General features: G+C 39.5%; 1 protein-coding gene across 8 annotated transcripts in view; it reads left to right on the forward strand.

Annotated features, from left to right (window-relative positions):
* Positions 1–23,874, forward strand: part of LOC117323244 (serine/threonine-protein phosphatase 4 regulatory subunit 4-like) — a 115,978-nt gene that overhangs the window by 41,466 nt on the left and 50,638 nt on the right. For all 8 annotated transcript variants that reach the window (XM_033878315.1, XM_033878317.1, XM_033878318.1 and 5 more), the window contains 2 exons: positions 3,287–3,395; positions 19,002–19,149. In XM_033878315.1, coding sequence (XP_033734206.1) covers positions 3,287–3,395; positions 19,002–19,149 — 257 coding nt within the window. The remainder of the gene's footprint in view (positions 1–3,286; positions 3,396–19,001; positions 19,150–23,874) is intronic.

Consider the following 23,874-nt stretch of genomic DNA (forward strand, 5'->3'; position numbering starts at 1 on the left):
ACAACATATACTGTATTCAAAATATTTCTGAAAATAACCTACTATATTTTACTTTCACCAAGGTGTAGTTTAAATTCTATGTCAATATGATATACATGTAGCAAAAGTTTGATAAGTTGATCATGCTTTGAAGAAATTTTTGCTCTGGTGAGAAAACGTGATGAGGAAGCTGAGGTCAGCTGGATACTACAGCTGGACAGTGAGATGGACTGATGGGCATGTACCTTCAGAGTTAATATACAAACTCATCCATCAAAAAACCACAAACTTGTTACTCCGACAGATACTTTAGCCCCAGTAGGGATGTGAGGATTAATTGAACAGTCTTGATGGGAGACTTACTGAACTTTTTCAAGTCTGATGTGACACATATTGAACCATTCCAAGTCTGATGTGACACATATTGAACCATTCCAAGTCTGATGTGACACATATTGAACCATTCTTAGTCTGATGTGACACATATTGAACCATTCCAAGTCTGATGTGACATATTGAACCATTCCAAGTCTGATGTGACACATATTGAACCATTCTTAGTCTGATGTGACACATATTGAACCATTCCAAGTCTGATGTGACATATTGAACCATTCCAAGTCTGATGTGACACATATTGAACCATTCCAAGGCTAATGTGACACATATTGAACCATTCTAAGTCAGATGTGACACATATTGAACCATTCCAAGTCTGATGTGACACATATTGAACCATTCTAAGTCAGATGTGACACATATTGAACCATTCTAAGTCAGATGTGACACATATTGAACCATTCCAAGTCTGATGTGACACATATTGAACCATTCTAAGTCAGATGTGACACATATTGAACCATTCTAAGTCTGATGTGACACATATTGAACCATTCCAAGTCTGGTGTGACATATATTGAACCATTCTAAGTCTGATGTGACTCATATTGAACATTTCCAAGTCTGATGTGACATATATTGAACCATTCTAAGTCTGATGTGACTCATATTGAACATTTCCAAGTCTGATGTGACACATATTGAACCATTCCAAGTCTGGTGTGACATATATTGAACCATTCTAAGTCTGATGTGACTCATATTGAACATTTCCAAGTCTGATGTGACATATATTGAACCATTCTAAGTCTGATGTGACTCATATTGAACATTTCCAAGTCTGGTGTGACACATATTGAACTATTCCAAGTCTGATGTGACACATATTGAACCATTCCAAGTCTGGTGTGACACATATTGAACTATTCCAAGTCTGATGTGACACATATTGAACCATTCCAAGCTTGATGTGACTCATCAAACCATACCGACCGATGTTAAATGATTAAAGATTTTAAAGAGAAATTTTATAAGATATCTGTCATGAGTGGAAGATATGTTTATTAAATCAAACCAATGTTACAGTGATATGCAAAATTGCGATATATTAATCAAAACATTTAAGATTATTTTTGTTATCGCATAAGGAAATGTTCAGGACTAGGCTTGCTCAAGTCATTTAATAACTTTTCCAACATGGAACAAAAAATACATATTAACACCTGGGGAAAAATGCATTCATGGGAGAACAAAATGAAAATGGTTTATGACATATTGAGATGTTATAAGGAAATAAATTGTCATTCCTAGTGGCTGAAAAAAGATTGTGGCTGAGATAATGAAATATTTTTTGTTAAACTTTGTTGACACTGGCGGTTATTGGACAGGTTTCTTATTTTAACAGGTATTTGTGTACACAAACTGTATTTAGATACATGTGACTACCAATAGGCTACCTCCCCCTGTGAGAAATGATTGATCAAAAGTTGAGTTATTTGAAAACATTATATTCTATCTGAAATTTGGTACTTACAGGCTTTCTATAATAAAAACAATTTATTTGATAATGAAATTGAAAATAGTCTTACATTCAATGGTGTCAAATACAGTATTAATATAAAAAAGGAAGTCCATCCAAACTCATTGATCTTGGGCCGTTTATATATAGTCGTCAGTTAACATATAATTAATTCTTAGAGTACAATACACTTGAATGTTTTTCTTGTGGATTCCAATATTTGGCCCAAAGTCCTCAGACAGTTTACATTAGGGGGATGTCATACTTTTTGACTCTCTGTACCTTAAACAAACTGGAGACAGCTATTCTGTGTGTGTGATATATTTGTTTAGTGTATATTGTTTGTACTTTTCAAGAGGAGTGCATGTGTTAGTTATAATCATTGACTTCAGGAAACCAACCCAGATGTACACTCTAAGTGGTATATATATAAAGTGGTAGGCTGTCTTTACACATGCTAAACTTACCAATACAAAGGGACTAATCCATAGTATAGATCCTGTCACAAATATCACCTTCATCCTTAATAATTAGGTCATTCTTATTGAGATTGAGTGTTTATGTAGATTGTGATGTCATTATGATGTCAAGGTTATTGAAGTAATAAACATCCGTCATTGAGATGTGATATACACATGAAAACTTGGAGACAATACATTCAGATTTTACTGATTGACCCATCAAATGCTGTGTTGTATCAGTCAAACAAAGACTATATTTTTATAATCATTATATCACAATTTGATCGCCAGGAATATTTTACATTCCAACCACGGTACTTGACACTACATACATTACATAACTCATACATACATTACATACTTTTCAAGTTACATACTTAACACTTTGCATGGGGGCCCGAGTGGTTAAAGTGTCCCGACACTTTAACAATACGTAGCCCTCCACCTCTGGGTTGCGAGTTCGAAACCTACGTAGGGCAGTTGCCAGGTACTGACTGTAGGCCGGTGGTTTTTCTCCGGGTACATCGGCTTTCCTCAACCTCCAAAACCTGGCACGTCCATAAATGACCCTGGCTGTTAATAGGATGTTAAACCAAAACAAACAAACAAACACATTACATGCTTTGCATACATTAAATACTTTGCATACATTACATACTTTGCATACATTAAATACTTTGCATACATTACATACTTTGCATACATTAAATACTTTGCATACATTACATACTTTGTATACATTACATACTTTGCATACATTACATACTTTGTATACATTAAATACTTTGTATACATTACATACTTTGTATACATTAAATACTTTGTATACATTAAATACTTTGCATACATTACATACTTTGTATACATTAAATACTTTGTATACATTACATACTTTGTATACATTACATACTTTGCATACATTATTTTAGTGAAGGAGGACTAGAAGTCTGTAAGTCAATGTAATGTTGCTTTCTGTTTGTGTTTACAGTTCTGGCCAGGAAGTACAGAGGATTAGTGTGATCCACAATCTGCCAGACTTACTACGAGACACAGAGAGCCATGATGAGTGTATGCGAAGAGTCGTGCCTAAAGTGCGGGTAAGTGTCCAATTGACATCCATTTCGATGAATGCATTTGTAGAGTAGTAACACATTATAAACTAAGACAGAATCATAGAAAACATTCTGAAATGTGAAAAAAATGGTTGTAAGATACATTGACAGAGATGGTCTTAAGTGTTGCAGAGTTGATGATAAGGTAGTAAGGATTTTTGAGAAGTTACGAAACGTTAAAACAAATGGTTACAATAACATATCATGGAAAGATTTCAACTGAGAGTAGTTAGATTTGATAAGAAATAACAGGTGTAACAATCCTGTGAGAATTAATCTGCTTTGTACAACACTTTATTTAATACCAACATAAAAAGTAGAAAGATTCAGTTCAATTAAATTAAAGAAAAAAAAAAAAACCCGAAAAAACGGTTAAGTCATATAAGCAATCAACGACACCCTCCTTCCCCTAAATAGAATTTCACTTGAATAAAACTTCAGTGAACGATAGGTGAGCTATGGTGTATGTATAAATGTACCACGAAGTAAAGTGATTTTCAAGGCAACAAAAACTTTGTTTCTGAAGAAAGTCTGTCCTGTATATAGAAGGCCTGTAAGGCTGTTCCTGTACATTGAAATATTCTATAATGAGATATGGTTAGAATTTGACTTTAAGGCCTAAAGACAGGTTACTGATTGGAAAATTGTTTGTGAAATTTTCGGATGAAATTAAATGTACCTAAATACTTATAGATAGCACGTAAATAATTTGTGTGTTAATGACATTGGAATTGCCGTTTCTTTGTACGCCCATCATTTGACAAGGTTACTCCTAATTTCCTATTAACATCTGACAGTGGGGTCACTATATATTGTGATATATAAGTCTAGCTGTAGTGTATATAGACATACATCATATTAAATCTCGTTATTGCACATTTTCCCCATTCCTTGTAGTCAATTAAAAATGGAGCTGTGCATGACATGTACCTGTAATGGTAATTATAACGGTATAAAGTGAACATATAGATTTGATAAAATGTCATTAAAGAGACATTATTCTGTAATGGTCCCCTTATCTTGTGGCTTATTACCTGTAACCAGGGGGGGAGTGTACAGAACATAACACGGAGAGCTAATTATTCTCTTTATACAAAATATTTGTAGGAAATAGAAATATGTTTTTCCTACGATGACTTAGTCTGGGTCATAGATAGACATGTTAGGAGTTAGTCTGGGTCGTAGATAGACATGTTAGGAGTTAGTCTGGGTCGTAGATAGACATGTTAGGAGTTAGTCAGGGTCGTAAACATGTTAGGAGTTAGTCTGGGTCGTAGATAGACATGTTAGTAGTTAGTCTGGGTCGTAGTTAGACATGTTAGGAGTTAGTCAGGGTCGTAGATAGACATGTTAGGAGTTAGTCTGGGTCGTAGATAGACATGTTAGGAGTTAGTCTGGGTCGTAGATAGACATGTTAGGAGTTAGTCAGGGTCGTAGATAGACATGTTAGGAGTTAGTCTGGGTCCTAGATAGACATGTTGGGAGTTAGTCTGGGTCGTAGATAGACATGTTAGGAGTTAGTCTGGGTCGTAGATAGACTTGTTAGGAGTTAGTCTGGGTCGTAGTTAGACATGTTAGGAGTTGGTCTGGGTCGTAGATAGACATGTTAGGAGTTAGTCTGGGTCGTAGATAGACATGTTAGGAGTTAGTCTGGGTCGTAGATAGACATGTTAGGAGTTAGTCTGGGTCGTAGATAGACATGTTAGGAGTTAGTCTGGGTCGTAGATAGACATGTTAGGAGTTAGTCTGGGTCGTAGATAGACATGTTAGGAGTTAGCCAGGGTCGTAGATAGACATGTTAGGAGTTAGTCTGGGTCGTAGATAGACATGTTAGGAGTTAGTCTGGGTCGTAGATAGACATGTTAGGAGTTAGTCTGGGTCGTAGTTAGACATGTTAGGAGTTAGTCTGGGTCGTAGATAGACATGTTAGGAGTTAGTCAGGGTCGTAGATAGACATGTTAGGAGTTAGTCTGGGTCGTAGATAGACTTGTTAGAGTTAGTCTGGGTCGTAGATAGACTTGTTAGAGTTAGTCTGGGTCGTAGATAGACATGTTAGGAGTTAGTCTGGGTCGTAGATAGACTTGTTAGAGTTAGTCTGGGTCGTAGATAGACATGTTAGGAGTTAGTCTGGGTCGTAGATAGACATGTTAGGAGTTAGTCTGGGTCGTAGTTAGACATGTTAGGAGTTGGTCTGGGTCGTAGATAGACATGTTAGGAGTTAGTCTGGGTCGTAGATAGACATGTTAGGAGTTAGTCTGGGTCGTAGATAGACATGTTAGGAGTTAGTCAGGGTCGTAGATAGACATGTTAGGAGTTAGTCTGGGTCGTAGATAGACATGTTAGGAGTTAGTCTGGGTCGTAGATAGACATGTTAGGAGTTAGTCTGGGTCGTAGATAGACATGTTAGGAGTTAGTCTGGGTCGTAGATAGACATGTTAGGAGTTAGTCTGGGTCGTAGTTAGACATGTTAGTGAGAGATCTGGTTTATTGACATAAGAGCCTGGGACTTGGTTCCCCACTATGAAGTACTGATGAAGTACACAATGATATAAATAGGGAAACATTCTGATGGAAGGGTTTATACAGGAAGGGACATAAGGAAACAGTATATCTAGGATAATTGGTCAGCCTTTGAGTAGAAACCATTTCACTAATTTCCCTGCCAATCATACATTCATGGTACCAGATTGAGAGGAATAAGTGAATCAGATGTATTGTAAGGTTCCAAATAACTACCATCTTTACAAGTTTGGTGGTAAGAGTGTAGTTTTCCTGCCATCTTTTAGATCTAAGCTTGCATCACACAGGGAGATCAAAGTCTGTCCAATCAGCTCGGCTTTCTGTGAAACTGACTTATATAAGGTCCGTGTGATCTGTAGTCATACATAGTACAGGGAAGACAGTTGGTATTTTGGAGATGATAAAAACTATATGAAAAAAAACACAAAGATTTTCTTTTCATTGAAGAAAAAACAGGCATCTAATTCTGTCCTGGATGTTCAATCACAGAGACTTGCCTTGAAGGGAAACAGGATCACTGGTACCCAAAGGTACTTCTGGGGAGTGTGGCCCCGACATGAAAAGCATGTGTGATAGAAACATAGAGAATTGTTGAGGGGAGGTGTAAGCTAATGATGGAATACTGGCAAGGTTTAATGGTTCACCTTTGTCTAGCACCATCAGACTCAACAACAAAGAAACATCAACTCCACAAATGAACTCAGCTGAAATCTTTGTAGGCAAAATTTGATTCAGTATTGGCCCAATAAACGAAAGTCTTCTATAGAAATACATACATTTTCTGTTCACAGCTTTATTGAATTATTTCAGGAAGATGGTGGCTTGACCCAAATCGGGCTGAGGGGCAACCCTGAGCTGTTTTGAGATTTGACTCTTCTGTTATTGATGAGAGTCCATCTGGATGCCTTAGCTTATTAGAACTGAAAGTTTAACATGCATTTCCTTTTATCTTCTTTAGCCACATGGCCTTATAGGAGAAATTCTTGGCCACAGTTTTATAAATATTTGGGAGTGGTAGCTTCTAAAAGATTCCCTTTCACATGATCTTTTCCATAACCTTACTAACCCCCATTGTCAGATGTTAACTAGGAGTAGTAATTTCCTGTTCTAATTTCCTTTGCTAATCATTGGTAAGGTTCCTATTGTCTCATCCAAGTCCAGAGGTCATGACCTCTGTATAGCTCTGTTCTACATAATCATTTATCTCTTGGCAGCTATTTAATTGTGAAAGAATGCATTGTATACAGAATTTATATCTGAAATCTTCTGCATACAGACTTAATATCTAAAATCTTCTCAAATCAACATCTTGATTTAGATAATGGCTGTGCATGTTGCAATCTGTAATAACATAGACTCCTGAAACAGGTTCCAGAGAATTGTCACGTGACATGATCTCTGTCATCATTCCACTACAAACAAGGAAGTTTGTTTTCTGAACCATATTTTACAGCTTTGCTGTCATGTGAACTCTCGATGGCTGCAATTTTGTTGAAAGATCACAGAGGATTGAAGAAGTTTGAATATATATTTTATCTATTTGGGGATATTTCCTGTAGCTTTCTTTGAATCCTATCTTAAGACATACTTGTATGCATCAGCTATTTTTTTTTCATGTCTTCAACTAATTTTAACGACCCATTATCTTAGTCAGTTATTGGATCAGTTTGGTTACCCAATTCTAACCAATAAAATTGTGCCATTTATACAACATAACAGAAATATATATATTGAGTGTTCCTCAGACACAACTTTGTAGAATTCTATAGATCTTATTCTTTGATGGCTATAAACTTGTCACAGACTCTGTAACTGTACTATATCATTGTGACAGATTGTGCCCTCTGTGACCAATTACAAGTCTATATTTTTAGTGACTGGTAAGGAATAGTGCAACTATTGATTTTTGATATCACATTGCTTCCTCTTAACCAAGATTGGTGCTCGGTACTGTCAGTGGGGCAGAGGATAGTGCTCTTCACTTTGTGGGACAGCTGGGCATTCACAGATCAGACTGGAAAAGACATGGAAATGTAAAACATGAGAATGTATGATAGTATCAAATTATTAGTGTGTTAAGTATCTGTAGGATAGCAATATGTATGTAACTGCTGTAGGGAGTAAGTCAGGAGATGTTTGTCTCTACTGACGGTCTGGTCACTCTGTCTTTTTACTGCTGTGGGGAGTAAGTCTGGAGATGTTTGTCTCTACTGACGGTCTGGTCACTCTGTCTTTTTACTGCTGTGGGGAGTAAGTCTGGAGATGTTTGTCTCTACTGACGGTCTGGTCACTCTGTCTTTTTACTGCTGTGGGGAGTAAGTCTGGAGATGTTTGTCTCTACTGACGGTCTGGTCAGTCTGTCTTTTTACTGCTGTGGGGAGTAAGTCTGGAGATGTTTGTCTCTACTGACGGTCTGGTCACTCTGTCTTTTTACTGCTGTGGGGAGTAAGTCTGGAGATGTTTGTCTCTACTGACGGTCTGGTCACTCTGTCTTTTTGCTGCTGTGGGGAGTAAGTCTGGAGATGTTTGTCTCTACTGACGGTCTGGTCAGTCTGTCTTTTTACTGCTGTGGGGAGTAAGTCTGGAGATGTTTGTCTCTACTGACGGTCTGGTCACTCTGTCTTTTTACTGCTGTGGGGAGTAAGTCTGGAGATGTTTGTCTCCACTGGCCATGGTCAGTTTGTCTTTTTACTGTCGTGGGGAATAAGTGGAGATGTTTGTCTCTACTGACGGTCTGGTCACTCTGTCTTTTTACTGCTGTGGGGAGAAAGTCAGGAGATGTTTGTCTCTACTGGTGTCCTGGTCAGTCTGTATTTTGTGGGACTGGAGATGTAATGTATAACTGCTGTGGGGAGTAAGTCAGGAGATGTTTGTCTCCACTTGTGGGACTGGTAATGTGATTATATTGATTGGTATTGATGAAATGTATAGAGTAAGGTGGAGGAGGGGTATCTTTGACAAAGGATCTGTGATGAAAGCAAAATCATAGATAATAATAAAAAAAGGATTGTTCAGTTTTGAACTTTTGAACACATATTTTTCATTGAAGTCTGTCCAAAAGACCATTTAGCTGAGAAAGTATTGGTATAAGAAAGTATTGGTATAAGAAAGTATTGGTATAAGAAAGTATTTCTTGTCAACTGAAAAAAAAAAAGCTGATTACAACCAGTGATTAAAGTAATGTTAACCCTGTGAAACCATATGACATGGTTTGTGTATGTAGAAGTCTACCAGAACACTGTACCATTCCCAGGATCCCTAGGGAGATAGTCAGGACAAGGGAGCAGCTGATTACAGCCTCACACCTAATCCTTGAGGCACTGACCATCATCCACAGACTGACCATCATCCACAGACTGACCATCATACACAGACTGACCATCCTGGCAGCAGGTGTTACTGTAAACACTGCCAGTGTAGTAGTTTGTGACCTTAATGGTGTTTTCTAGTAGTCATTGATATGTTTATTATTATAACATTCCTGGCTGGCCTGTCATAATTAGTATTTACACTACATCTGACATTTGTACATAATGACTTGGGATTATAACCAGGGATGTGTCCTATATCACAGTTTTATGTGGGAGTAGGATTATAACCAGGGATGTGTCCTATATTAGTTTTATGTGGGAGTAGGATTATAACCAGGGATGTGTCCTATATCACAGTTTTATGTGGGAGTAGGATTATAACCAGGGATGTGTCCTATATCACAGTTTTATGTGGGAGTAGGATTATAACCAGGGATGTGTCCTATATCACAGTTTTATGTGGGAGTAGGATTATAACCAGGGATGTGTCCTATATTAGTTTTATGTGGGAGTAGGATTATAACCAGGGATGTGTCCTATATTAGTTTTATGTGGGAGTAGGATTATAACCAGGGATGTGTCCTACATCACAGTTTTATGTGTGAGTAGGATTATAACCAGGGATGTGTCCTACATCACAGTTTTATGTGGGAGTAGGATTATAACCAGGGATGTGTCCTATATCACAGTTTTATGTAGGAGTAGGATTATAACCAGGGATGTGTCCTATATCACAGTTTTATGTGGGAGTAGGATTATAACCAGGGATGTGTCCTATATCACAGTTTTATGTGGGAGTAGGATTATAACCAGGGATGTGTCCTACATCACAGTTTTATGTGGGAGTAGGATTATAACCAGGGATGTGTCCTACATCACAGTTTTATGTGGGAGTAGGATTATAACCAGGGATGTGTCCTATATCGCAGTTTTATGTGGGAGTAGGATTATAACCAGGGATGTGTCCTATATCACAGTTTTATGTGGGAGTAGGATTATAACCAGGGATGTGTCCTATATCACAGTTTTATGTGGGAGTAGGATTATAACCAGGGATGTGTCCTACATCACAGTTTTATGTGGGAGTAGGATTATAACCAGGGATGTGTCCTACATCACAGTTTTATGTGGGAGTAGGATTATAACCAGGGATGTGTCCTATATCACAGTTTTATGTGGGAGTAGGATTATAACCAGGGATGTGTCCTATATCACAGTTTTATGTGGGAGTAGGATTATAACCAGGGATGTGTCCTATATCACAGTTTTATGTGGGAGTAGGATTATAACCAGGGATGTGTCCTACATTACAGTTTTATGTGGGAGTAGGATTATAACCAGGGATGTGTCCTATATCACAGTTTTATGTGGGAGTAGGATTATAACCAGGGATGTGTCCTACATCACAGTTTTATGTGGGAGTAGGATTATAACCAGGGATGTGTCCTACATCACAGTTTTATGTGGGAGTTATTTAATGGCCGTCAACATTGTGGCAGTAAAAGTAATCTTTATAATTTCAAATCAAACTATTCAAATGATAATTTGACCAGAGGGAGAAATTGTCAGTCCAATATCAATTTTTACAAACAATTAATTGTTTGACATTGAATATTAGTATAACTGTATATGACCCAATATCTAGCTAGACCTGGTCCAGGAGTAAACCTCTATGATTTTTCTGGGAAAGAGAATGATTGACATAGAGACTATCTAGTGTATTCTTCCTGTGTCAACATCAAATATGATACATAGTATAGTGGTACATGCCTTCATCTCTGGTAAAATGTTGAAGAAATGTTAGGACTCATATTGACCTATGAACTTTTAAACTATGACATTCCCAGCCTGTAACCCCTGACCTATGATCTCCTGTGACACATTGCCATATGTTTCCCCCCCACACACACCATTAACAATTACCCAATCATACACCCACCCATTCCTCCTCACACCTCAAAAACCACATCTGTCCATTTATACTAATACAGAACATTTCTGTGTCTGATTAAATCTGATATATCACAGAATTTTTTTGTGAAAGGCATTTTTTACTTCTTTTTTTCCCCTTATACGATGTATGTTTGTTGCTATGGCGAATTACTTCTGTGTTCTGGGTAGGGTTAAAACATGTTAATGTTCTTCATCAATGTCTGGCCAAAAAAATTATCATGAATGACTAGCAGTTAAAAAATTCTGTTCTAGGGCTGCAGTTTTATATGGTAAAGCTGAATTATATATTACCAGGATACTTCAATTCTCACTATGAGGAAATCCTACATTTGTTGTTTCTGTAGTTTTAAACCTCAATACAGAGTAATGAATTCCACAACAGATTGTAAGGATTTCTGACAATTATGGGAAATGTGTTCATGAAATATTTATTTTACACCTCAAATTCACACATAATGTCCCTGTAACGATTGTCTGCCTATCTACATGTATTTTAAGCTCCTTTCAGTGAATTTAAAATAGATTTTCCTTCATCCTAAAATGTCTGCATATTTCATTTGATTTTTAAATGTCCACTGTATTTGAATTGATGTCAAACAAAGTGAAGTAACAATAGAAGGAACCTGTATAGATAAACTATAGTACAGCTAACTAGATGGACTGGTCTATGATAGATAAACTATAGTACAGCTAACTAGATAGACTGGTCTGTGATAGATAAACTATAGTACAGCTAACTAGATGGACTGGTCTGTCATAGATAAACTGTAGTACAGCTAACTAGATGGACTGGTCTGTGGTAGATAAACTATAGTACAGCTAACTAGATAGACTGGTCTGTGGTAGATAAACTATAGTACAGCTAACTAGATGGACTGGTCTATGTTAGATAAACTATAGTACAGCTAACTAGATGGACTGGTCTGTGATAGATAAACTATAGTACAGCTAACTAGATGGGCTGGTCTATGTTAGATAAACCATAGTACAGCTAACTAGATGGGCTGGTCTATGTTAGATAAACTATAGTACAGCTAACTAGATGGACTGGTCTGTGATAGATAAACTATAGTACAGCTAACTAGATGGGCTGGTCTATGTTAGATAAACTATAGTACAGCTAACTAGATGGACTGGTCTGTGGTAGATAAACTATAGTACAGCTAACTAGATGGACTGGTCTGTGGTAGATAAACTATAGTACAGCTAACTAGATGGACTGGTCTGTGATAGATAAACTATAGTACAGCTAACTAGATGGACTGGTCTGTGATAGATAAACTATAGTACAGCTAACTAGATGGACTGGTCTATGTTAGATAAACTATAGTACAGCTAACTAGATGGACTGGTCTGTGATAGATAAACTATAGTACAGCTAACTAGATGGGCTGGTCTATGTTAGATAAACTATAGTACAGCTAACTAGATGGACTGGTCTGTGATAGATAAACTATAGTACAGCTAACTAGATGGGCTGGTCTATGTTAGATAAACTATAGTACAGCTAACTAGATGGACTGGTCTGTGATAGATAAACTATAGTACAGCTAACTAGATGGGCTGGTCTATGTTAGATAAACTATAGTACAGCTAACTAGATGGACTGGTCTATGTTAGATAAACTATAGTACAGCTAGCTTGATGGACTGGTCTATGTTAGATCAACTATAGTACAGCTAACTAGATGGGCTGGTCTATGTTAGATAAACTATAATACAGCTAACTAGATGGACTGGTCTGTGATAGATAAACTATAGTACAGCTAACTAGATGGACTGGTCTGTGATAGATAAACTATAGTACAGCTAGCTAGATGGGCTGGTCTATGTTAGATAAACTATAGTACAGCTAACTAGATGGACTGGTCTGTGTTAGATAAACTATAGTACAGCTAACTAGATGGGCTGGTCTATGTTAGATAAACTATAGTACAGCTAGCTAGATGGACTGGTCTATGTTAGATAAACTATAGTACAGCTAACTAGATGGACTGGTCTGTGTTAGATAAACTATAGTACAGCTAACTAGATGGACTGGTCTGTGATAGATAAACTATAGTACAGCTAACTAGATGGACTGGTCTGTGTTAGATAAACTATAGTACAGCTAGCTAGATGGACTGGTCTATGTTAGATAAACTATAGTACAGCTAACTAGATGGACTGGTCTGTGTTAGATAAACTATAGTACAGCTAACTAGATGGACTGGTCTGTGTTAGATAAACTATAGTACAGCTAACTAGATGGACTGGTCTGTGGTAGATAAACTATAGTACAGCTAACTAGATGGACTGGTCTATGTTAGATAAACTATAGTACAGCTAGCTAGATGGACTGGTCTATGTTAGATAAACTATAGTACAGCTAACTAGATGGACTGGTCTGTGTTAGATAAACTATAGTACAGCTAACTAGATGGACTGGTCTGTGTTAGATAAACTATAGTACAGCTAACTAGGTGGACTGGTCTGTGTTAGATAAACTATAGTACAGCTAACTAGATGGACTGGTCTGTGGTAGATAAACTATAGTACAGCTAACAAGATGGACTGGTCTATGTTAGATAAACTATAGTACAGCTAGCAAGATGGACTGGTCTGTGTTAGATAAACTATAGTACAGCTAACTAGGTGGACTGGTCTGTGTTAGATAAACTATAGTACAGCTAACTAGATGGACTGGTCTATGTTAGATAAACTATAGTACAGCTAACTAGATGGACTGGTCTATGATAGATAAACTATAGTACAGCTAACTAGATAGACTGGTCTGTGGTAGATAAACTATAGTACAGCTAACTAGATGGGCTGGTCTATGTTAGATAAACTATAGTACAGCTAACTAGATGGACTGGTCTGTGTTAGATAAACCATAGTACAGCTAACTAGATGGACTGGTCTGTGTTAGATAAACCATAGTACAGCTAACTAGATAGACTGGTCTGTGATAGATAAACTATAGTACAGCTAACTAGATGGGCTGGTCTGTGTTAGATAAACTATAGGACAGCTAACTAGATGGACTGGTCTGTGTTAGATAAACCATAGTACAGCTAACTAGATGGACTGGTCTATGTTAGATAAACTATAGTACAGCTAACTAGATAGACTGGTCTATGTTAGATAAACTATAGTACAGCTAACTAGATGTGCTGGTCTATGTTAGATAAACTTTAGTACAGCTAGCTAGATGGACTGGTATTTTACTTTTTTGTGTTTTTGTCAGAATGATAGATAAACTTTTTTGTGTTTTTATCAGAATGATAGATAAACTTTTTTGTGTTTTTATCAGAATGATAGATAAACTATGTCAGTAATTACCTAACTCACCAGGGACATCGATCTAAAGCTGTAAATATCAGCGCCTGTGTAAACCTGGTTAAAGCAGCTCCGATTTAATTAAAACTTTCATCTCCAAGACAGAACTGTTCCAGATGGAGAGATTTTTATTGTTGAAACCTTCCAGACTTGATTTTAATTCAATAAACTCCAGTTTTCCTTTGCATCAGGATTTTCTTTATGCAACGAAGAGTGCACACGGAAACACTTGAGGGCAATGTTATTGAAGAGTGGTGTTGTTTTGTACTCTCCCCTAAAACACTGCAGTAAATTCACCAGTTTAACAAGAGCCAAACACAAAGTAGCGTTTGATTGTATATACTGTAGAATATCAAACTGAAACAGCCACGACTGGAGGGAGAAAGTTTGTATTGAAATAAAGAAATATATCTCAAAATATTAAATATTTGTCCCTGTGTAAAGCTGTATGACTTGTGTTATCTCGATTCACATTGTACCTGTGATTGTTTTCTCTCAAAAAGTTACCTCCCTTGAAAACCACTTAATTAAATGTTATTTGATTACATCACTCCATATATTGCCTATTCCGTTTTTTATATGTCAAAATTATGGATGTGTAATATCTTGAATAATTCTTTTTATTTTAAAATTAATAGATAAACATCAGTTTTCAGTATTCATTTACATTGTCAATTTTATTAGACTAAATTACCAGTATAGAGAGGTTTTAGAAACTTACTCTTAAAACAGATAATATCTTCACTGAAACAATAAAATTAGTTTTAACCCAAGAATGTAATAGACCTGTGGGCCTGTTTATCGTGGCCTGATGATGTAGGTTCTGTAAGTACAATGGCTCTATCCTTACTTATCCCATTGTCCCAGGGGATAATACTTCATTTATCTTCCAAGAAAATTGCATCGCGGCTTACCTTGTGTTTAGAGTTTTGTTATATTGATTTTCGTCTGATAGTCAGTAGCTGTTTACACAGAAATGTTGGAGTGCTTGTCTGTTGATTAGGAAACACTTATCAGACACAGATGACTTCCTATCATTGATGGTTGGAGAAGAGTCCTTGTCATCTCTCTAAACATATAACATGATAATGTGTTTGCTTTGTAAAACATAAGTAGGGTTTTTAAACAACATGTTCTGGATTGAAATTGTTTTATGGTGTAGGACAACTTTGTCAATAATGGTCAACTGTACATTAGTTATATACCTTAATAGGTCAACTGTATATTAGTTATATATACCTTAATAGGACAACTGTACATTAGTTATATACCTTAATAGGTCAACTGTATATTAGTTATATATACCTTAATAGGACAACTGTACATTAGTTGTATACCTTAATAGGTCAACTGTACATTAGTTATATACCTTAATAGGTCAACTGTATATTAGTTATATACCTTAATAGGTCAACTGTACATTAGTTATATACCTTAATAGGTCAACTGTACATTAGTTATATACCTTAATAGGTCAACTGTATATTAGTTATATACCTTAATAGGTCAACTGTACATTAGTTATATACCTTAATAGGTCAACTGTATATTAGTTATATACCTTAATAGGTCAACTGTACATTAGTTATATACCTTAATAGGACAACTGTACATTAGTTATATACCTTAATAGGACAACTGTACATTAGTTATATACCTTAATAGGTCAACTGTACATTAGTTATATACCTTAATAGGTCAACTATACATTAGTTATATACCTTAATAGGTCAACTGTACATTAGTTATATACCTTAATAGGTCAACTGTACATTAGTTATATACCTTAATAGGACAACTGTACATTAGTTATATACCTTAATAGGACAACTGTACAATAGTTATATACCTTAATAGGACAACTGTACATTAGTTATATACCTTAATAGGACAACTGTACATTAGTTATATACCTTAATAGGACAACTGTACATTAGTTATATACCTTAATAGGTCAACTGTACATTAGTTATATATACCTTAATAGGACAACTGTACATTAGTTATATACCTTAATAGGACAACTGTACATTAGTTATATACCTTAATAGGACAACTGTACATTAGATATATACCTTAATAGGTCAACTGTACATTAGTTATATACCTTAATAGGACAACTGTACATTAGTTATATACCTTAAACGGAAATTTTGTCATTTAGCCCTGGAGATTAGTGCTGTCGCTTCCAATGCCAAAAGAATTGGAAAGATACTTTTTTTTTTTTTTAAATGTTCATGAATGTGTTAATTTCCTGTGGAAGGATACATACAGCCTGTTTGCTTCCTTGTAAACCATTTGTCACATGCTATAGCCACACAGACTAAAAATCATCAACACTGCTGCTGTAGGCGATACTGAGTTTAAAATATTCTCAGTACAGTGAGTGTAAAACATTGATGCTCCGAGTGTCAGGAGACCTTAAATTTATAATCATTGTCTGTGACTGACGCTTTGTTGTCATGGATACAAGATAAACATCTTAAAATTCTCTGTCACTTATACCATGTTGAAATTGCATTAATGTTTTCTTATCTTAATGATCTCAGAATGTTCAGTCATTGATGTCTTTTGTTTTAAAAGAAAAAATAAAAAATTATATGATAAATTGTGGAGGAGTTCTGTAAACCATACCTGATGAAAATAACACAATACAATTAGATGTGGTTTATGGTTTGGTAATTAAAGTAGGAGTAACATCTATAGTTATTGTTGACTGAAGTGTGGTGTAAACAGAACAGTGTTCAAGTTGGCTGTATTAAAGATAAAAATGAATGTATGTATGTCCTATATACAGTTCTATAGAATTGTTATTGTTGGGCAGTTTCCACTCATAACAAAAATGTTTGTGGACATAAAACGATTAATCATTACAATATGTCGGGTTAAATTCTCCTGTCTGGGGGTTAGATTATCCTATTTGGGGATTAGATTCCCCGTATGGGATTAGATTCCCCGTCTGAGGGTTAGATTCCCCCATTTGGGGGTTAGATTCTCCCATCTGGGGATTAGATTCCCCGTATGGGATTAGATTCCCCGTCTGAGGGTTAGATTCCCCCATTTGGGGGTTAAATTCTCCCATCTGGGGATTAGATTCCCCGTATGGGATTAGATTCCCCCATTTTGGGTTAGATTCTCCCATTTAGGGGTTAGATTCCCCGTATGGGATTAGATTTCCCGTAAGGGATTAGATTCTCCCATTTGGGGTTAGATTATCCCATTTAGGGGTTAGATTCCCCGTATGGGATTAGATTCCCCCATTTGGTGTTAGATTCTCCCATTTAGGGGTTAGATTTCCCCATTTGGGGTTAGATTCTCCCATTTAGGGGTTAGATTCCCTGTATGGGATTAGATTTCCCGTATGGGATTAGATTCCCCGTATGGGATTAGATTCCCCATATGGGATTAGATTCCCCCATTTGGTGTTAGATTCTCCCATTTAGGGGTTAGATTCCCCGTTTTGGATTAGATTCCCTTATGTGGTGTTAGATTCTCCCATTTAGGGGTTAGATTCCCCCATTTGGGGTTAGATTCTCCCATTTAGGGGTTAGATTCCCCTTATGGGATTAGATTCCCCTTATGGGATTAGATTCCCCTTATGGGATTAGATTCCCCCATTTGGGGTTAGATTCTCCCATTTAGGGGTTAGATTCCCCCATTTGGGGTTAGATTCTCCGATTTAGGGGTTAGATTCCCTGTATGGGATTAGATTTCCCGTGTTGTAGAATAAATAAGAGAAAATAGTATACACTACAGGAAGTTATAACTAACATTATACAGATATAGATCTTTTAGTAATGTTAGATTCAATACCCATATTGGACCAAGCTCTAATTATTATTTACTAAACCCTATCGAGTAGACTACACACATATAAAATCTATAGTATGGTGTTAGGGATTGATTTAATGGATGGGGGCGGGGTCAAGGTTGTTTTCTTAGCTAACTTTGTGGGGCAGCTTTAGATATTGATGGGTTTTTGGCTAAAGATCTGTTACTAATAAGTATGTATAGGTCAGGTTTGACCTTCTCCTCCCCTTGTAGTAATGGATCCTAGCGGAGATAGGAATATCAATCAAACACAATAAATACATTCTATTATGTTTAAGAGGAGCTAGGTAAAGTAAACCTGTTAAACAGTTTGACTTATCTGAACTATAAGATATATGATCATAAAAATTAACTTTTAAAGGTGAATTTAAGAATAAAAACACATCAATTTCTGACTTATAGATATGGTATTAATTAAATTGACTTTTAGCAGAACTTTTCAATACTTTATAGGATGTCAAATGCAGAAAATTTAATTCTCTAGGTTGAATTGAGTTGAATACATATAAAAAATTGTTGAATAATTTCAATGTATGCATTTTGCATTTGTATCTGTTGACGTAAATATAGTTTGTATGTGCTTGTTGAGTTGGGATGACAGGAATGAAGATGATTTAGAGTGACACCATTAACATGCCTATGTATCTGTTTGACAGGAGGTGCTGTATGTGGCCCAGACGGAGATGCAGCTGGCAGCTTCATCAGCCTTCCTACAGATTCTACAGAAAAACCTTGTCCCCATACAAAACTACACACAGACATTCCTACAGACCATCCTCAACAGTGTGGACGCTAGAGATCCAGGTACGTATCTGTCCAGCTTCCCTTTACCTAAGTAACTTGCCTGTCACCATCATCTCAAAAAAAGTAACTCACCTGTCACCATCATCTCAAATAGTAGCATATGCTTCCATTCTTTTAGTTTCTAATCCTCCATCCTACCTTTAAAGCTTAATCTGTCTTTTTATCTAAAGTCTCCATCCTCTACTACTATCCAAACTAGGTCTCCACCCTCTATTACTGTTCCTAATAGTTCCCCACCCTCTATTACTATCCCCAATAAGTCCCCACCCTCTATTACTATCCCCAATAAGTCCCCACCCTCTACTACTATCCCCACTAGGTCCCCACCTTCTATTACTATCCCCACTAGGTCCCCACCCTCTATTACTATCCCCACTAGGTCCCCACCCTCTATTACTATCCCCACTAGGTCCCCACCCTCTACTACTATCCCCACTAGGTCCCCACCCTCTACTACTATCTCCACTAGGTCCCCACCCTCTACTACTATCCCCACTAGGTCCCCATCCTCTACTACTATCCCCACTAGGTCCCCACCCTCTACTACTATCCCCACTAGGTCCCCACCCTCTACTACTATCCCCACCCTCTACTACTATCCCCACTAGGTCCTCACCCTCTACTACTATCCCCACCCTCTACTACTATCTCCACTAGGTCCCCATCCTCTACTACTATCCCCACTAGGTCCCCACCCTCTACTACTATCCCCACTAGGTCCTCACCCTCTACTACTATCCCCACCCTCTACTACTATCCCCACTAGGTCCCTACCCTCTATTACTATCCCCACTAGGTCCCCACCCTCTACTACTATCCCCACTAGGTCCCCACCCTCTACTACTATCCCCACTAGGTCCCCACCCTCTACTACTATCACCACTAGGTCCCCACCCTCTATTACTATCCCCACTAGGTCCCCACCCTCTACTACTATCCCCACTAGGTCCCCACCCTCTACTACTATCCCCACTAGGTCCCCACCCTCTACTACTATCCCCACTAGGTCCCCACCCTCTACTACTATCCCCACTAGGTCCCCACCCTCTACTACTATCCCCACTAGGTCCCCACCCTCTACTACTATCCCCACTAGGTCCTCACCCTCTATTACTATCCCCACTAGGTCCCCACCCTCTACTACTATCCCCACTAGGTCCCCACCCTCTACTACTATCCCCACTAGGTCCCCATCCTCTACTACTATCCCCACTAGGTCCCCACCCTCTACTTCTATCCCCACTAGGTCCCCACCCTCTACTACTATCCCCACTAGGTCCCCACCCTCTACTACTATCCCCACTAGGTTCCCACCTCTACTACTATTCCCACCCTCTACTACTATCCCCACAAGGTCCCCACCCTCTACTACTATCACCACTAGGTCCCCATCCTCTACTACTATCCCCACTAGGTCCCCATCCTCTACTACTATCACCACTAGGTCCCCATCCTCTACTACTATCCCCACTAGGTCCCCACCCTCTATAACTATCCCCACTATGTGCTGAACCTCTACTACTACCCCCACTAGGTCCCCACCCTCTACTACTATCCCCACTAGGTCCCCACCCTCTACTACTATCCCCACTAGGTCCCCACCCTCTACTACTATCCCCACTAGGTCCCCACCTTCTACTACTATCCCCACTAGGTCCCCACCCTCTACTACTATCCCCACTAGGTCCCCACCTTCTACTACTATCCCCACTAGGTCCCCACCCTCTACTACTATCCCCACTAGGTCCCCACCCTCTACTACTATCCCCACTAGGTCCTCACTCTCTACTACTATCCCCACCCTCTACTACTATCCCCACTAGGTCCCTACCCTCTATTACTATCCCCACTAGGTCCTCACTCTCTACTACTATCCCCACCCTCTACTACTATCCCCACTAGGTCCCTACCCTCTACTACTATCCCCACTAGGTCCCTACCCTCTACTACTATCCCCACTAGGTCCCCACCCTCTATTACTATCCCCACTAGGTCCCCACCCTCTACTACTATCCCCCACTAGGTCCCCACCCTCTATTACTATCCCCACTAGGTCCCCACCCTCTACTACTATCCCCACTAGGTCCCCACCCTCTACTACTATCCCCACTAGGTCCCCACCCTCTACTACTATCCCCACTAGGTCCCCACCCTCTACTACTATCCCCACTAGGTCCCCACCCTCTATTACTATCCCCACTAGGTCCCCACCCTCTACTACTATCCCCACTATGTCCTCACCCTCTATTACTATCCCCACTAGGTCCCCACCCTCTACTACTATCCCCACTAGGTCCCCACCCTCTACTACTATCCCCACTAGGTCCCCATCCTCTACTACTATCCCCACTAGGTCCCCACCCTCTACTTCTATCCCCACTAGGTCCCCACCCTCTACTACTATCCCCACTAGGTCCCCACCCTCTACTACTATCCCCACTAGGTTCCCACCTCTACTACTATCCCCACCCTCTATTACTATCCCCACTATGTGCTGAACCTCTACTACTACCCCCACTAGGTCCCCACCCTCTACTACTATCCCCACTAGGTCCCCACCCTCTACTACTATCCCCACTAGGTCCCCACCCTCTACTACTATCCCCACTAGGTCCCCACCTTCTACTACTATCCCCACTAGGTCCCCCACCCTCTACTACTATCCCCACTAGGTCCCCACCTTCTACTACTATCCCCACTAGGTCCCCACCCTCTACTACTATCCCCACTAGGTCCCCACCTTCTACTACTATCCCCACTAGGTCCCCACCCTCTACTACTATCCCCACTAGGTCCCCACCCTCTACTACTATCCCCACTAGGTCCTCACTCTCTACTACTATCCCCACCCTCTACTACTATCCCCACTAGGTCCCTACCCTCTATTACTATCCCCACTAGGTCCTCACTCTCTACTACTATCCCCACCCTCTACTACTATCCCCACTAGGTCCCTACCCTCTACTACTATCCCCACTAGGTCCCTACCCTCTACTACTATCCCCACTAGGTCCCCACCCTCTATTACTATCCCCACTAGGTCCCCCACCCTCTACTACTATCCCCCACTAGGTCCCCACCCTCTATTACTATCCCCACTAGGTCCCCACCCTCTACTACTATCCCCACTAGGTCCCCATCCTCTACTACTATCCCCACTAGGTCCTCACCCTCTACTACTATCCCCACTAGGTCCCCACCTTCTACTACTATCCCCACTAGGTCCCCACCCTCTACTACTATCCCCACTAGGTCCCCACCCTCTACTACTATCCGCACTAGGTCCTCATCCTCTACTACTATCCCCACTAGGTCCCCACCCTCTACTACTATCCCCACTAGGTCCTCATCCTCTACTACTATCCCCACTAGGTCCTCACCCTCTACTACTATCCCCACTAGGTCCCCACCTTCTACTACTATCCCCACCCTCTACTACTATCCCCAATAAGTCCCCACCCTCTACTACTATCCCCACTAGGTCCCCATCCTCTACTACTATCCCCACTAGGTCCCCACCCTCTACTACTATCCGCACTAGGTCCCCTTCCTCTACTACTTTCCCCACTAGGTCCCCACCCTCTACTACTATCCCCACTAGGTCCCCACCCTCTACTACTATCCCCACTAGGTCCCCACCTTCTACTACTATCCCCACTAGGTCACCACCCTCTACTACTATCCCCACTAGGTCCCACCCTCTACTACTATCCCCACTAGGTCCTCACTCTCTACTACTATCCCCACCCTCTACTACTATCCCCACTAGGTCCCTACCCTCTATTACTATCCCCACTAGGTCCTCACTCTCTACTACTATCCCCACCCTCTACTACTATCCCCACTAGGTCCCTACCCTCTACTACTATCCCCACTAGGTCCCTACCCTCTACTACTATCCCCACTAGGTCCCCACCCTCTATTACTATCCCCACTAGGTCCCCACCCTCTACTACTATCCCCCACTAGGTCCCCACCCTCTATTACTATCCCCACTAGGTCCCCACCCTCTACTACTATCCCCACTAGGTCCCCATCCTCTACTACTATCCCCACTAGGTCCTCACCCTCTACTACTATCCCCACTAGGTCCCCATCCTCTACTACTATCCCCACTAGGTCCCCATCCTCTACTACTATCCCCACCCTCTACTACTATCCCCACTAGGTCCCCACCCTCTACTTCTATCCCCACTAGGTCCCCACCCTCTATTACTATCCCCACTAGGTCCCCACCCTCTACTACTATCCCCACTAGGTCCCCACCCTCTATTACTATCCCCACTAGGTCCCCACCTTCTATTACTATCCCTACTAGGTCCCCACCCTCTACTACTATCCCCACTAGGTCCCACCCTCTATTACTATCCCTACTAGGTCCCCACCCTCTACTACTATCCCCACTAGGTCCCCACCCTCTACTACTATCCCCACTAGGTCCCACCCTCTATTACTATCCCCACTAGGTCCCCACCCTCTACTACTATCCCTACTAGCTATATATCAATACTTGAATGAGTCTACATCAATCATATTGACCCCACATGTAGATACTGGACACTGTGAATTGTTTTTACTAGTAATTGACCAATGATGTTGTTAATGACAGACTTGTTGACTGCTGTGGGTCAGTTAGGATGATGACTAATAACATTGACTGGACATCGTTGGTGAATCAGGAAGTTGATACCTCATTTGTCTGACATTAATCAGGCTCAGAACAAA

This window comes from Pecten maximus, chromosome 3, assembly GCF_902652985.1.
Source record: "Pecten maximus chromosome 3, xPecMax1.1, whole genome shotgun sequence".
Classification (NCBI taxonomy): Eukaryota; Metazoa; Mollusca; class Bivalvia; order Pectinida; family Pectinidae; genus Pecten; species Pecten maximus.